The sequence below is a fragment of the Pollicipes pollicipes genome, unplaced genomic scaffold (assembly GCF_011947565.3).
Source record: "Pollicipes pollicipes isolate AB1234 unplaced genomic scaffold, Ppol_2.1 Scaffold_7231;HRSCAF=8579_pilon_pilon_pilon, whole genome shotgun sequence".
In the NCBI taxonomy this organism is placed as follows: Eukaryota; Metazoa; Arthropoda; class Thecostraca; order Pollicipedomorpha; family Pollicipedidae; genus Pollicipes; species Pollicipes pollicipes.
Genome location: NW_023597034.1, coordinates 19662027 through 19678044, shown reverse-complemented (window position 1 = coordinate 19678044; position 16018 = coordinate 19662027). Strand labels below are relative to the sequence as shown.

The 16018-nt window shown below is 50.7% G+C and overlaps 1 protein-coding gene and 1 long non-coding RNA gene across 2 annotated transcripts in view; both read right to left on the bottom strand.

Moving 5' to 3' along the window:
* The window catches only part of LOC119109817 (protein RER1-like), a 36953-nt gene extending 25674 nt beyond the window's left edge, over nucleotides 1-11279 (bottom strand). The window contains exons 1-3 of the mRNA XM_037233570.1: nucleotides 11117-11279; nucleotides 4735-4949; nucleotides 2707-2799 (exon numbers count right to left, since the gene is read on the bottom strand). Of these exons, the coding sequence (XP_037089465.1) occupies nucleotides 2707-2799; nucleotides 4735-4949; nucleotides 11117-11129 (321 nt within the window). The 5' untranslated portion in view covers nucleotides 11130-11279. The remainder of the gene's footprint in view (nucleotides 1-2706; nucleotides 2800-4734; nucleotides 4950-11116) is intronic.
* Nucleotides 11280-11789: 510 nt separating this feature from the next.
* LOC119109733 (uncharacterized) lies at nucleotides 11790-13949 on the bottom strand. Its single transcript, XR_005095451.1, has 3 exons — nucleotides 13839-13949; nucleotides 12502-12590; nucleotides 11790-11877 (listed from the first exon to the last, which is right to left on the bottom strand). It is a non-coding gene; the product is annotated as an uncharacterized LOC119109733 (long non-coding RNA).
* Nucleotides 13950-16018: the final 2069 nt, after the last annotated feature.

Below are 16018 nucleotides of genomic sequence, written 5' to 3'. Positions count from 1 at the left end.
CGTTTCTTCGATTGTAGACAATGTAAGTAGTTAATGTTTTCATTTATCGATTTGGGTTGACAAATTGCTTGCATGTAAGCAGCTCGGCACATATTTGTCGGAAGTAAGTGGAAAATCCCGTTATCTATTTTGCCTAAGGGGTTGCGATCTCTTAGATATTAATGGCCCATGAGGTTTCTTCAGCTAGGCTGATGGGCATCCGCCTGTGGTTCGATGGGGCCATTTAAAGAAAATCGCTGGTGCCGCTCCTTAGTCATGCTTTTTCGAGTGTGTGTAACTTTCCCCTAGACAGATAGGCAAACTATGTTTGCATTTCTTTGCTTGGATTGATTGATGTTTTCATACGAACGTAATTCGGCATATATTTGTCGTTAAGTAAGTGAACAACCCATCATAAAAGTTTGCTAGGCGGTTTTGAACCCTTACATGTAAATGGCTCATAAGTTTTCTTCAGCCTGATTGATGGCCATCGGTTCACGGTTCGATGAGGCGATTTTGAAGAAAATCATACGGGCCGCCCCCTAAAACATATGTTCTTTGGTCGTGTATAACTTCTCCTCGACAAAATAGACAGATTTTATGTGCACTGTTTCTTTGGAATTAAGGAAGTACCCCAGGGTACCGGTTCGTCCGTGCATGACTTCGGCGTCTGAGTCGTCAAGGCCCCCAGAACCTAAATGGTCGTAAGGCGCATGAAGTTCGGGCGTCGCAGCAGGACTGGGGGCTGTACGGTCCGATTGTTTTAAAGTAATTTCTCCGGCATCTAAATTAAACTTCTGTATACTTGGTCTGTGCCTACTCACATTATGTCTCCATTTTGCATATAACGACTGATCTTAAGCATTCTGCATCATAGTTTTATGACACGACTCTTTTACTGCATTACCAATCAGCTTATACTAGATTACAAGTCTGATTTCTGTAATAACTAAGCACGTGAAGAAGCCATGTCGAACTTTCTTGAACCTATGTAGCACACAAACGTCTTTTGTTACTGAAGCTTCCACAGCTGCGCAACATTGCCTGAGAGTCATTGACGCCCACCTTTACTCGGAAGTCGCGTTCGCGGATGCCAATCTGAACGGCCGAGCGGCTATATTCTTCCTGACCTTGACGCCGCTTGGCTGGTGAAATGGCAGGATTTGGATGACCTTGCTATGGCGCCACGCATCCCAGGGCTGTAAACTGCAACCGAATGATCTTCAAAATGGCCTCTTCAGCTCGAATCCATGCAATGTGGAACACCCTTTAAGCCAAACTGACCGTAGGTTTAGTAGGTACAGAATGCAAATATCTGTCACCAGGTGCTACAATCACATAAATAATTTGAATGAAGAACACAGCTTGTCCGATTGCCTAAACCACACAAATGCAGCCTGCAATGAGGCTTTTGAAGTGGATCCACACCTAAGTCGCGTTTCCCCGTGGCGGAGTACCTATCTGATCATCTACCCACGGCATCGCAGGTGCGTACGCAATTCACAAGCGGCTATCTTCTAAACCGTAGGAACTGTCGTGGCGCACTTAACTGACCTCATAAGGTTAGAACTTGTGTACGGCGTTTGGTAATTGGGTACGCGGCCCTGACTGCCTTGCGGGCATCGCATAACTGACAATGAACGGTACCCGTGAGTACTGAAGCAATAATGTTCGAAATTGGGTACAACGAAAACCCTTTTTTCGGTCAAGTGCACAGAAAGTTGTTGGAATCTGTACTCTCCTGTTTAACTTGAAGTGCTTCTTTCGCCACGAGTCGTTGTCGCGGTGATCACAGCATGTATGGTACTCAGTAGTGTTAAGTTTTATCAAAGCACGGTCCCCAGTGGTGGCACTTTCATCATGACAGCACTGAAACTAGTCCAAAACCTAAGGTTAACGGAAAACGCCAAACTGGCGATCCAGTTTCCCGGCACTGGTTGTAGTTTAAGTCGGAACTTCCCGTTCGTCATAACTGAACTAAACATTCAACTCATACCAAAAATCTGGACAATGAGATCTGACAAAACGTTTTTTTTCTGACTACGAAAACTTTTATGCAGCCTCATGCCCTTCGCTTAACAGCCCGCTAATCGTCTGTACGCTAGGAAGTAAGCAGCGCGAAGACATGGTGCGGGACGACGGACCCATGCCTTTCCCTTCTATAGGTCGACGTTTCATAACCTCATATATTTTGCCGCATCCAGCAAAAATGGGTAAGTGTTCACAAACAGTGCACCATCATCGCCATTGCGGTGGTCTACGAACATGTCCAACTTTCTTGCAACACAGCGGACGCTCCCTAACAACTAAAAAATGCCAACCTGACAGACGAGTCTACGTAAAAAACATATATGTTATTGTTACCAGTCCTCGTGGACCGACCAATGCTCCCTTGCGAGTCCGACGACGTGAAAACAGACAACAAGTGGGTCCGATGGCCTGGTGGGAGACCCGGGTCGACCGTCTGGGTGCCGGCGGGGCGTGGCAGGACGCCGTCACCGCTCCCAGGCCCGCGGCCCGGCTGCTCGCGAGGCTCCAGCCGCGTCCGGAGCAGCGGCACAGGGACGCTGCCGTCGCCAGCCGCGCGTGCGTCCATCACTGCAGCCGACACCGCAGCCGCGCCCGGCCCTGCGTCGCTGTTGGCGCGCCGCGCGCGAAGTGTTCGGACCCATGGCGCAGGCGCGGTCTGGCCGGCGGCGGGGCCGGAGCGGCCGCGTCACCCCGGACCGCCATCAGACGGCGTCGGTCGGCGGCCGCCACGCTGCTGGCGTACTTGGGCTTGCCCCAGGAGAACGGCAGGTAGTTTGTACGCAGCATGTGCTGCAGGCGGGAGAGGGGCATCGTTATACCTCAGGTCGGTACAGGCGCGCCCACACGCACGCAAGTAACAAGTAGGGCGTAATGGCGTCACATGTCGCGTGAACGGGAGCGGATGCAAATAAGAAGGACCATAACGGTACAGATGAGGATTAAATTACATGCAATGTGGATGGGTATCACAGTATCTAATATCAATTACACCCATACTGACTTTAAATACAACTTAACCGAACTTAAGAAAACACAAAGCCGACTTGCAGTCTAAAGCTTTGGGACTTCTGAGAGCGCCACTACTTCATGCTGACCTCAAATGCATGTAAATCGGTAACATTTCTGGAGCGGCGTGGAACAAACGAGGTGATCACATAAGGGAGCGCTGTCTTTTGTTATTGAGTAACTGATGACAACAGCTACACTAATGAGGCCAGACAAGTACCAATGAGACGACCAATATCAAAGAATTTCAGAAAGGCATTGAAAAACGCCTTCAATTGGCTTCCAGCGGGCGCAGGTCCACTGTTTTGCGCGCCATTTCACAACAAATGCTGCTTGGAAATTGACCGGCTATGAGTCCGGTTAGGTCTGTAAATCGAAATCGACGATATCCAGATAGTTACAATAATTTACGGTTTACGCTGCAAAAACATCACACAAACGCGAAAAAATGAGTGCGTGTGAGCCACAAACAACAGGATTTGACACATGTGTAGTTTCCACGGCTCGATCTCTCGATGTAAGCCTTGTATTAGAGGTCGGTTTTGGAACCGATGGCACGGGCCGCTCTCAGGCCCACCACCATATCATCTCTTGAGCAGCTATACGTCGAACCGTTTTTAGATCCGTCCACGGGCTATAGTGTGGGTACATCTGCCTTTCAGGCCTTCATCTGGCCAAACCGCTGGGATCTGATCTCAATCATCGCAAGCGACCAAAATCGGTCGAATCCATAGTTTGTGCGTGTTTTGAGCACGTGCACCTGTATGTACGTAACGACCTGACTAGCCCTAATCATAGCAATTTGACGTCGGAAATGGGCTGGTGGGTAGCCAAACGTAACCTTTAGCTATAACTACTTCCTGTCTCCTTTCAAAGGCTGCTGCCTTAGCTAACATGTAAAAAGTTTTTTTTTACTTCTTTCGCTCGCTTTTTGTTTTTTGTTTCACTGCTTGTTAGACTGAAGCTCGACGACTCGTTCACTTTTAGTTTATGCGGCGTTAAGTCAGATTCTGTTGCCCCTAACCGCGGCTAAAGCACCCCTGATCGCCTGACCTTGGGTGACGGTTAGAAAAAGTGGTGCTTTGCAACACATGGCATTCGGTACCCATATCTGCAGATCTTGATCTCACAATCCTGCCTGACAAAACAAGTGTCCAACAATTACACAGCATAATTTTTTAACGAATTGCGCTTCGTGTTGCTAAGCACTTTATGATACTATGGCAAGTGGTAGTGCAGATATTGGAAAACTTGGAACACGTCACACTTTTAGGAAGTGTGACGGTCGGACTGGACTGCTAAAGCTTAATGTTTCCATAGATAAATTGCGACTCACTTGGCCTCCAGCCTCGCCAGAAAGCAACATTTAGGTCTAAACAGCTTCCAATTACAGGATGAACATCCAAATACAAAATTCATCTACGTTGGAAACACTTATTTTCTCTACATAACCGACACATTTCACAAAAAAGGACAGAAATACAAACATAAGGAACCTATTTGACTGGCATTCAAGAAAAAACGCATCGATACGCATAATGGAAATAATCGGACGGAGGTGACCGGGTTGATGTGCTGTACCAGTGCGCTGCCCTGGTTTCAAACTTAACCCTGCTACTCTAGGTTATTTCTGTGACGTTGGCCGTCTTGATGGCCTGCATCTAGAAAGCCCACATGAGGTGTCAAACATCCTGCACGCGACAAACATAATGCCCTTACCCTGATCTGGCGCTTCATGGTGATGCAGAATAGCGTTATGAAGTACATAACGAGGATTGGCCAAAACACAGGGATGTTGAAGAACTTGAAGAGGGTGCAGCAGTAGGCGATGGTGGTCGCCTTCATGACGCTGTGCCAGAACTTGAACTCGGGCAGCCGCCGCTCGAACGGCCGAAACTCGTCGTTGGAGCGTGTCGGCAGCATCGGCTCATCGTCTGGTGGAGGGTTAAACGAAATACTGGTGACGAAAACAGCATCGCCTCATCGTCTTGTACGGCGATAAACGAAATACTGGTGTTGAAAACAGCATCGCCTCATCGTCTGGTGGAGCGTTAAACCAAATATTGGTGACGAAAACAGCATCGCCTCATCGTCTGATGGAGCGTTAAACGGATGGATGACGACACAAGGAACGTCAGCTGATGATCACGTGAGGTGTCAATCACAGGAACGGTGAGACAGGTAGCAACAGCTCATCTTCAGAGCAGCGCCAACCCCGTATGAACCCTGACATAAGTGACGTCGGTTTATGGCTTGGTGCAGTCGCCCAGACGTAAACAAAGGCACCCTCTGCATGTCAAATTGGAACGTTTAAAGAAAAGCAAGAAATCTCGACATAGTTTCGGTAATCATGGAAAGACCAATCACCATGACTCCTGATATATCACCAAGAGAACGTACTGTGTATTCGCCCGGACTCGTCCAAAAACCGACTCGCACCTGCGAGCGCCGGGTTCTCCGCCGCCGCCTCAGCGGCTGACCCTTGACCCCCGGCGAATCGGGAGACCCGCGGTCACGTGATGCCCCCCCCCCCCCGCATCCAGTCAGATGTAGAGCTCGGAAGATAGCGAGGGCGAGGGCGCACACCCCGCACAATCACACCACACCTCCATCTGATTGTAAGCAATCATGCCGCTCTACCAATCTACACACACTCGTAATCGTCAATGAGATCGGTGGGGACACTGAAGCCATACAACTCGATTGGTTGCTGGCGAGCGCGACCGCTCCTCCTCGGTTCTGCGGCTCTCTCCCTCTCTCCTTGTGGAGGATCCGGCCGAGGCGGTGGTAGCGCCGCACCGTTGCTGGACACGAACAAGTCATCTTTGCGCACAACGCACTCATCCAATTCATGCTCATTACAGCACAATGACTGAGAACTCGTACTGGCGCTTGACGCTTCATCGCGATCGCTCCAAGATAGCGATGGGCGCTCAGCAGGGTCCGCAACAACGGGTTGATGGCACGGCAGGCGGATCTGAACCGCCCCCTCCCCCGTGTACTCATAATTCGACACAATGTTTTGTCATCGGCAGCGTGCCTGTGTCGTCCCCAAACTCCTCACCCGCGCCGAGAATTCGGCTCCCGCCTGAGCCTTTCTGCGGGTTCCGCCGCCGCAGGCACCGCACGTGCCAGGGCGTGCCGTCGACCCCAGCCACCTGGTCCGACACGACCCGCGTAACTATGCCCTGACGCGACACATCGGTACACCGCGTGGAGGGCTCCCGGCCCCGCATCCACGCCGCATCGTCGACGCGAAACGACAATGAGGCGGGTTCCTGCATCAGCGGCGGTGCGGGTTCGGCAGCGCGCTGGCCGATCGGCAGGTCGGCACCGGCTGTGCGGAATACCCGCGCCATCGGCGCACCCAGCGAGTTAGCACCGTCCCGCGGAGTGGCATTGTACCGACGCACCCCTTCACTGACGGAGCACCGTCGGCGGGCGGCCATCACCTTTATAGCTCGGTGGTGGCTCTCCGCGATTCTGTTGCCGCTGGCCTCGTGCACCGCGCGAAACCGCGGCCGAAGCCCTCACTTCGCGGCGAATGCAGCCATGCGCCGGCTCCGGAATTCAGTGGCATGGTCCAGCAGAGGCTCAGCCGGCACGCCGCGTTCTAAGAACACTCGATGCAGGGGATCAGTCACTTCTGCCGCGTCAGATCGTCGCAGTGCGCTCCAGATGCTGTACCGGAACGGACCGCAGTCTACGATCGTGAGGTAGAGGCGGCCTTGGCAATGGGTCACGTCGACCGCGAGTTGGGTCCATGTTGGTCGTGACGCCGAGTGAGCCGGACCGCCAGCGAGTCGGCGCCGGGTCAATCGAACGGCACACATCGCACTGCTGACGACGGCTCGCACGTCGGCCTGTGTGACGTGTCCGCCGAGGTCCCGTCTGGTGTACCACAGGGACCGGCGGATCCCCTGGTGCCCCGTCCGTTCATGTATGCCTTTAATCCGGGCACGAACGTCGCTTGCCGTGGGTTCGTGAGCGGCTTCTTGGTCCGCCGGGGGCGCCGCGACTTCTTCCGGCCCGATAGTCGCGGAGACCGAAGTCGCATCTCGCGGGGGTGCCGTGAAACATTTTGGCGCGGCGGCTGCTGCGGCTGAAGTCGCATTTCGAAGCTCTGCTCGCAGCCAGGTCTGGGGAACTCGGGTGAGCGCGTCGGCAGGATTGTCTTGTGACCGCACCAGCTGGACGGTCACCGAGAGATGGAACTCGTCGACCAACTGTCGCATGAGGCCAATCCAGCGTGTGATCAGCATCTCCCCCTGCGTCTTTGTTCTGCGACGAGAGTGTCTGCTCAAGGCGTTACTCAACCACTTGAACACTGTGGCCGAGTCCGTACATAAGCTGAAGCGCTTAACGCCCATGCCAGGGCCATGTCTACGCCACCCATCGCCTTGTCAAACTCGGCCATGTTGATGTGGTTCGCCGCCTTGGACTTTGGCCGGAGCCACGCGGTATCCTCGAGAACGCGGCATCCTCCGCATCCTCCATGATTACCGCGTTCGTGATGGCGCTCGCGTCAGTCCACCCCACGAGCTCCGGGCCGACCATTCGCCACGGCCCAAGAGCAGGGTCAGCTGCCCTCACCTGCGTTGCGACTTCCTGGATATGCGCGCGCAACGCATCATCCGACGCTGGGTCGTCCCACCCAATCGTCAGGAAGTTCACTCGCCTCCTCAGCCAGGCAGCTGCTGGCCGCAACCATCCCGCCACGGGGAGGTGCGCCACCAACTGCGCGCACCACGCAAACACTGCACGCCGGTTGAGCTCGGTCGGCAGTGGAGGCGCCTCATTGTCTCGACACCACCGCAGCTCATCATTCCGAGTCTCGACGCGAAGGCCGAGCATTCGCGCTCCGTCCACGACTCGCTCCGGCTGCTTGCAGGCCAGCCCGTACCTCGCAAAGTGTTCCACCACGTTGTCGGCGCTGACCACGTCTTCGTCGACGAGCAGGTCGTCCACATAGGCGAGCACTCCCCGGCTGATCGCCTCGTTCTCACGCAGCGCCGCCTGAACAACGGCCTTCATAATCAACGGCGCCACATTGAGGCCGAATCCGAGCCGCGTGAGGCTGTAGGTGCGGCCCTTGACCTGCACCGTCTGATACGGCCACAGCCGGCGCTCCAGACGCAGCTGCAAGTACGCTTTTCACAGGTCGACCACGGCCAACCGGGCACCATGCTGGCGCCAGCGGCGCAACTGCTCGGCGCACACGTCGGCATCCGCGGTGTGCGCGGTCACATGCCGGTTGAGTTCGCGGTAGTCCAACACCGGCCTGACCTTCCCCTTGTGCGGCTGTTGAACTGCCATCAAGGGAATCAGGCCCCGAGCGGGCCCGTCCTCTTGCTCGTCATAGGGCCGGAGCCATCCGTTCGCCACCCACTCAGCCAACTCGCGCTCGTAGGCCTCTCGTGCTTCAGCCGGCACAGCGTACTCACTCACGGTGTTCCGCAGACGTTCGGGACCACGTCCGTGCGCCCACTTCCACGCCACATTCCAGTGAGCTGGTCCACCAGTGCCACGACTGGCGGAGCGCGCGCTACTGCTCGGGGGACTGCGCTAGCGCTAACGCAGCCCCTGCCCATTTGGGCACGCCGCTGCCAGGTGACCCGCCTGTCCGCAGGTCCACCACTTCCGGACGGGTCGCCTTGCCGGTTGCGCCTGTGGGTCCCTCGTTTTTCGTGCGCTCCAGCCGCTGCCGCTGCCGCACCGGCACGTTCGTCGCTCAGCACTGCCCGGACTCACACCAGGATGCTTGCCAGACTCAAAGCCTCCGCCCTGGAGCCAGCGCGGACAGCCTCCGCACCTCGTCGAGCAGGCCGGCGATAAAAGCGCACGTGAGCAAGTTTTCCGCAACCCCACCGCACAGAGCTGCGAGGCCCCGTATGTCCCCAGGAACACATCTGGCGACTCACCAGGCAGCAGCCGGCGGCTGGTGTATGCGTCGTACGCGGCAAACCGATCCATCGCAAAGACGTCATAGAGAGCTTCACGCACGGCGTCACTCGATGCGTGCGCCTCCTCTGGCATCTGCAGCCAGACGGCAAACGCGCCACTCGTGATTCGCGCCAGCAGAATGCTGGGCAAGTCTGCTCCACGATGACGGCAGGGCGCGGCCGCCCTCGTGAACCACTCTACGATGTCGGCCGTGCCATCGTACTCGGGGATGAGTCGCGCGTCGAATGGGCCTCCACCAGTCACCGCGGTCCCTCTGTTCACTCCGGCCGTAGTAGGCGACATCACTGGCGCTGGGACACCCGCAGCAGCCGTTGCCACAGCGTCGCCACAGGCCGCGGCGGTTAAGGCATGATCGCCGAAGTATCTTGTAGGTGAATGTAGCGTGTATTCACCCGGACTCCCCCAAAAACCGACTCGCATATGCGAGCGTCGGGTCCCTCCTGCCACCGCCTCAGCGGCCGACCCCCGACTCCCGGCGAATCGGGAGACCCGCGGTCACGAGACGCCCCCAGGCATCCAGTCAGATACAGAGCTCGGAAGACAGCGAGGGCGAGGGCGCACACCCCGCACAATCACACCACAATCACAACAGGAGGAAAATAGTGCAGACAGACAGAAAAGACAAAAATAGTGCAGTGTAGTGAAAATAGTATTTAAAGAACATCTTCGGTGAGTTTCTTTTTATTTCTAAAGTAAAACATTTTACGAACTAGCACAGGTATAAATCACGCGTTTTTTTGCAGAGCAAAAATACCTATGTCGTCAAAAAACGTCGTCTTTAAACGGCTGACCTGTTTTGGCACTACTATACGTCATTAAACTGTTGATTATTGTAGCTCCCATAATAACAACCCGAGTCTCAGTTTTGTCCAACCGAAAATGATCCGCCTACCACCTACTTTAAGTCGCGTTGCTCGATACTGCCACTGCCACTCGCACCATTTATACCACCGCACGTGATACGATGGATCCCCCGCTAAAAAAAAAAACTTAAGGTCAGCTGGTTGCTGGACAAAGCAATGAACAATGGCATGCCTCGCTGAGTGCATGCAAATTAAGATGTCCTGACAGAAATGACTGTTCACAGTACCACATTCACTGAGTAGAGAAAATGGCTTTCGACAATTTAACTACTTTATGTAGGAGTAGTGAACCCCAGCTGGGAAATACAACTTGGTAGTTTGCCTACTAAGAAATGAGCACTTGCATAATCCCATTCGGGTTTATCAATAGCAACAATGTACCCAAAGTCAGGCAAACAGCCGACCAAAACGCCCCGGGAGCTTACAGAGCACGCTCAGCATGGATGCTTCAGCAGTCTTCAGTCTTGCGCTTATCGCGCCGGCCACCGCCCCGCACCCACACATAAACCTATTCAGCCGAGAATGTCCGAAAATGGCACCGCTGGTGATGCGAAAATTGGTGCAGTTGGACTCCTTTCCTACCCTCCTGCCCGCACGTGACGTACTTGATGTTTGTTATTGGCGTCCTGCTCATTCTCACGCTATTTGATGCTTGTCATTTGTGCCCTGCTCATTCTCACGCCATTTGATGTTTGTATTGGTGCCATCCTCATTCTCACGCCATTTGCACGTAGGTTTAAGTTGTCAGTTTCACAGCTGTATTTGCCGCCAATACAATTTTCGTTTGCATGACAGCCAACCAGATGAAATATATTTGTCTTTGATATGTTATGTCCTCGATGTATAAATATATACTAGACTACCTGGATGCGCCATGCGTAAATTGCTTCAAGGGGTAGTCGACTTACTTAAAACACTGATGGGAGACCTTGATACAAGCGCTCCACAAGCACAAACACACCGCACAAGTACCCTACACCACGAACACCAGATCAGCAGTCCGTTGACGACCTGGATATTCCGATCGGGAAAAAGGTTTAGCGGGTGGCCACAGCGCCGCGTCTCGATTTCCCCCGAAAATGACGGCGCCACGCCGGCTCAACTCAACCCCCCAATCACGTACACTGATAAAACTCGACTTTGTACGGGCCGTTAGCGCGTGCGTCGCAGGCCTGCCCCCTCGACTCCACAGCCGATGGATTACTGAGAGCACGCGCCTCGTCGCTGTCGATGGGAAGGGTCGCCTGAGGGCACATCATGAGAACACGACTTACCGTCATATGACATTTCTAAGCTTGGATCGATTTTCGGAGTCAGGAATGCTATAAGGAGATTAAGATGATATATCGCCAGGGCGTACGTTACAACATACCAGCCCTGAAACGAAAAATAATGCGTTATAAATTGTCAGCTGATGGTAAGTGGAGCCCGAAAAGGAAATTTAGCCGTTTTGGCATAAATTAAATTAGGTGGCATTTAAGGGTTGGGGAACACTGCATTCAGACACTGCAACGGCCAGGTAACTATGCTCAGAAGTGTGTTCAAACTATACCAAAAACATCCAACCATAAATACCTCGTCAAAGGCAAACTGGGATATCCGAAAAAGGACTGCCCATCTTTTTGCTTAATTGCCTTTGTACCAACAAAAATACAGTATAGCAGCACATCTAACCCTTTTAACATTACCGTCACCAAACACTTTCGAGATTGTGATGCATGCATGACTTTTAACCGAACATATTCCGGTCCCCATTAGAACCGGCTACACCTGAAGCCGGCCGGAGAAGTAGCTGGCTAAAGCGTGGCGTGCGCAAAACGCCACTGGAGGCGAGGACAGACCGATAAATTATGTGATCTTGAGACATTGGTAGTTTGAACAGCGGGTCTTAGCCACAACACCAGCTCACACATAGCGTAGTCTCATCTCACCTGCATGTAACAATGCGGCCCAAGAAAAGAACATTGAAGAGGCCTGCCAGGATCCATCGTCGTCGCACGTGAGGCGTTGCATCATCCAAGACCTTCTGATATCGCTGTTAAACAGATTGACATGTCATTGCCATGAAAACACCTTATGTGCCAAAGCCTAATATGACTTTTGGCACACTTCACATGGAAATTTGAAATACAAGTGACCTGAGCTCAAAGGGAGAGGTGCATGACTTTTAGATCAATTAAGGTGCCCTGGTCTGATTTCCTTTGAAAACATCAGAGTTAGACAGTTCCATCCACAAGCATGACATTATTGAATTTAGCAGTGAATATAACATCACATTGCTTAGTTCATACTCTGCCCTTTCCCATGCTTGAAGTAGGCTGGAAGGGAAAACATACAATTTCAAGGGCCATGGCTGATATTCTTGGCAACTCAAAAGATGAGTCTCCATGAGCTATGTCAGCATTTTAAGCACATATGATCTATATGCACTACCCACACTTTTTAAAGGCATCAGAACACAAAAACTGAAAACAGTATTGCAAGCATTAAAAAAAGAAAAGCAAAATCAGATCAGGCAACTGTCATGCTTACTTATGGGAGTGTAAAGGCAGCATTACAGCATGCCACAATGGGAAGGGGCCAACATTCTTTTAAAAAATACATAATTTTATATGTGCATAGCCTCAAATCAGAGTGTCAAGTCATTATAGTTGATTACCTGCCCAATGCTAGTGCATAGCTTGCTAACTGCACCAGGCTCACTGGCTGGTTCCTCTGTAACATCTTCTGGTTCCATCTTTCAGTTGCCTAAAATACACAAAAATCCATATTTAATGCCATTGGAATTCACAGAACATTGCAGAACAGCTGCAATTGCATACAAAACAAACTTAGTTAAAGGGACTTAGCATACTTCAGTACACATATAAGCACATGATCAGAAGACCTGACATCCCATTGGATCTTATTGGTTTTTACCAATCTACATCTTCTAGTTCCACACCTCCAAGGTAATCATGCACATTCTGATATCTTCACAAGCTAGTATGCATACAGTACACACACATAGTTGCTCTATATACAGGTACTATTTTCAACCCATAAAATATTAAAATCAAGCCTTTTCTGATGTGTATCTGTCTAATCCTGCATCTTTTTGTCACATTTTGGCAGCATTTATTTGCTAAAAGAAACTGCTCACAGCAGCTGATATCTTATGAATAAATATGTTGCAATGCACTGGCTGAATACAGCTTCACTTTTGCCCACATCAGTTGTTGGCTTCACAACCTGGACTTTAGGGAATGTCAAATACCCTACTATTGGTGTGGGTTGAGCTTTTTGCACATGAAAGCTTTGTTCACAAATGCATTATCATTGATTATTCTGATAGTGCTATATTATATTTTGACATTCATACTGTTACCTACATTGTTAAGAATTCTGGCATGACAGCCTAAAAAGCATGATACCTGTGCCAACAATGTTGCAAAACATGTAAGGGCAGTGCTAAGTTTTATAACATATTTATTGCTGACTGCTATGTTTACTTCCATGACTGGCAATAAGATGACCACCAAGGGCAAAACCTATCTCATGGTAAGTAGTGACTAGGGTTGCCTACAAATACAGCACTGGAATACCTTCCAGCCAGATGTGCCATCATCATTTCTCTGAGATTGAGGGGCAAAAATGAAATACACAAGTGGCCTGACCTTTCAGCATTTATTTTCCATGGGAAGACATACATTTATTTTATTGCTTATTATGCACACTGCATTGTACAGGGGTTCACCAATACTCAAAGGCATTCATGGAGAACACACATTGCTGCAGGTAAAATTGGAATGCAGTTACGGAAAATGGGGGGAGCATGTATCTCCCATCTCCAGTGGTTACACCCGTGCTGGTACACCAGATCAGATTTTTTCGCAGGGCATAGAGAGGGAGCATTGATATTACACCTCTAATGGCATTTAAGTCCACGGTTTGTACCTTGGCGTTGACCACAAGCACGGACAGACATTCCTCAGGAAACACACTGACAATAGATACCTGTGGTTTTCCTCAACTCCGCAGCGTGGCTACGTGAGTTGCCACGACGAGCCTGACTCAACAACCGGAAGGGCTGTTCACATTACGAGGAAATACCAGAACAGCCGACCCACGCTCTTGGAGCAGGGCATATGCTGTAGTTATAGCGTCTGTTTCGCTTGTCTTGATAGCGCCATCTACGTAACAGTATTGATCTGGTAGCTTTCTTTGACATTTTATTGGAAGTTAAAATGGTAAAGGAAAACTAGGGCTGCGAGCCAGGCATGGGTTAATTAATAAGCAGTAGCACCAAAAACGGATTAATAGCTCCGGGGCCGTCGATACATTGCGCTCACAGTTTGGTCATTTTTCATCCCCTCTTGTTTATGCACTGTTTAGGCTGGGCGACCCAATAGTTTCGCTTTGTTAAGCGCACTCGGATGGGGGTCAAATTGACACCCTGAGGGTTTTTCCGGGATGGTTTCCAAACGGCGCGGCGTAGCCACGTCAAATGGTGCATAGCTGTAGACCATTGAATAGTGGATCGTGCAGAATTAAAAATTGGATTATTTCATCAGGTCGCCGACCTGAGGCAGGTCAAAGTCAGGCCATAGATTCAACGAAGTCAATTTCAAGGGAATCGTTCAATCTGATGGAATAACGGAGTGTTAGACGAAGCCGCACATCTCTGAGATGCTTTCTTAAGCATCACAACAATTGAATGACCAATTAAAGCCAACTTGTTTTTTTTACTCTAGGGCTTGCTGTTTGGGGTATTTCCTGGTGCTCATTTCGAATGTATTGATAACATGAGCAACATAAGACATCCTTCATGGACTGTTGTGGGTCATAATAGATCACTGACCTAAAATGACCCGGGTAAAATTTCATTTCCAGGAGCATACTGCCTACCTTATCTTTGTTTTTTTTCCTATGCAAAACTCAAAGCAGTCTTCTATGATTTTGGTCACCATGACCTTCAAGAGGTCAAACAAATATCCGAGCAGTGGTATCCAACCAGACACCAGGGCGCGCGTTAAGCACTACGCCGATGTCCCAAAAAGGTAACGTCCGTTTGGCCCGTACTTGAGCCAGAGGTGCGAACTAAAGACGGGTGTGTTGCATGTTATGTGACGAAGGCACTGCTATTCCGCTTTAAGGCTTGAACACATTTGAAAGAGACGTAGGCATGATTTGCAACCACACCTGGCAATATAGTTCTATGCTGTCCACCCTTCCCCACCCCCTCTGCTCTCCTTGTTACGCTTCTCTTACATTACATAAAAAGCCCTTCCTCCACCATGCGTGGCGTAGAATGTGGATCGTCTTCAATGCGGTTTAGAATGGCATATCTAAAAGATAGCTCAAGATAAAATGAAGCAGGAATAGGAGCCCAGAGAAGGTCGTCACGCTCTTTTGATCCCCTCGCTCTGTTTCTTTAGACGGCGGCTTGAACACGACATCTCTCACACATATACATCGTCGTCTGATGAAGCAAGGATGCCACATTTGTGCGTCTGCTCTGTCGCTTTCGGCCCGTCCTCTTTCGTGCCCATGCCTTCATCCCCCCCCCCCCCTGTTAGGTGCAAAACAATGCCTAGCATCTATTACAAAAAGCAAAAGCAAAAATTAATGTTAATCACGCGCATGCCAACCGCTTGCACACGCATCACACAATGATGCGTACACACATCCGGTTTCTCAGAACGACAAGACAACTGATACATTCGAACAGCATATTGACGAAGAGAATATCATGTTGACGTACAAATATCGTAGGGCCAGCATTTCATGCATGATACATGTTAGGTGCATGTGTACACAAACTTACGTGCAGGCTCCTTCATTCTTCATTCAAAACCTGTGGGAGATGTAAACATTCCAACACTTCATGATTGAGATCCGAATAGTCATTGCCGATAACTCTTTGGGGTAAATATATTTTCAGTTATCACTGATTTTACAGTTAACTCTTTACATTATCGCATGCAGCATGTATCCTTGCACTGTATGTACGAAATGTGCCGGCAGAATGTCCAGCGTCTGTGGTTCAGGGACAACACATTGCCAAAGTTGCCAAAATCGGTCAGAATAAGGAACGCCAGTTTGTTTGCAATAGTTTATCGCCAGTGGCCATGCGGACCTCAATCAAACGGAACATGCCTGGTGTGGTACGCACATGCCATCGGTGCATCGGTCAC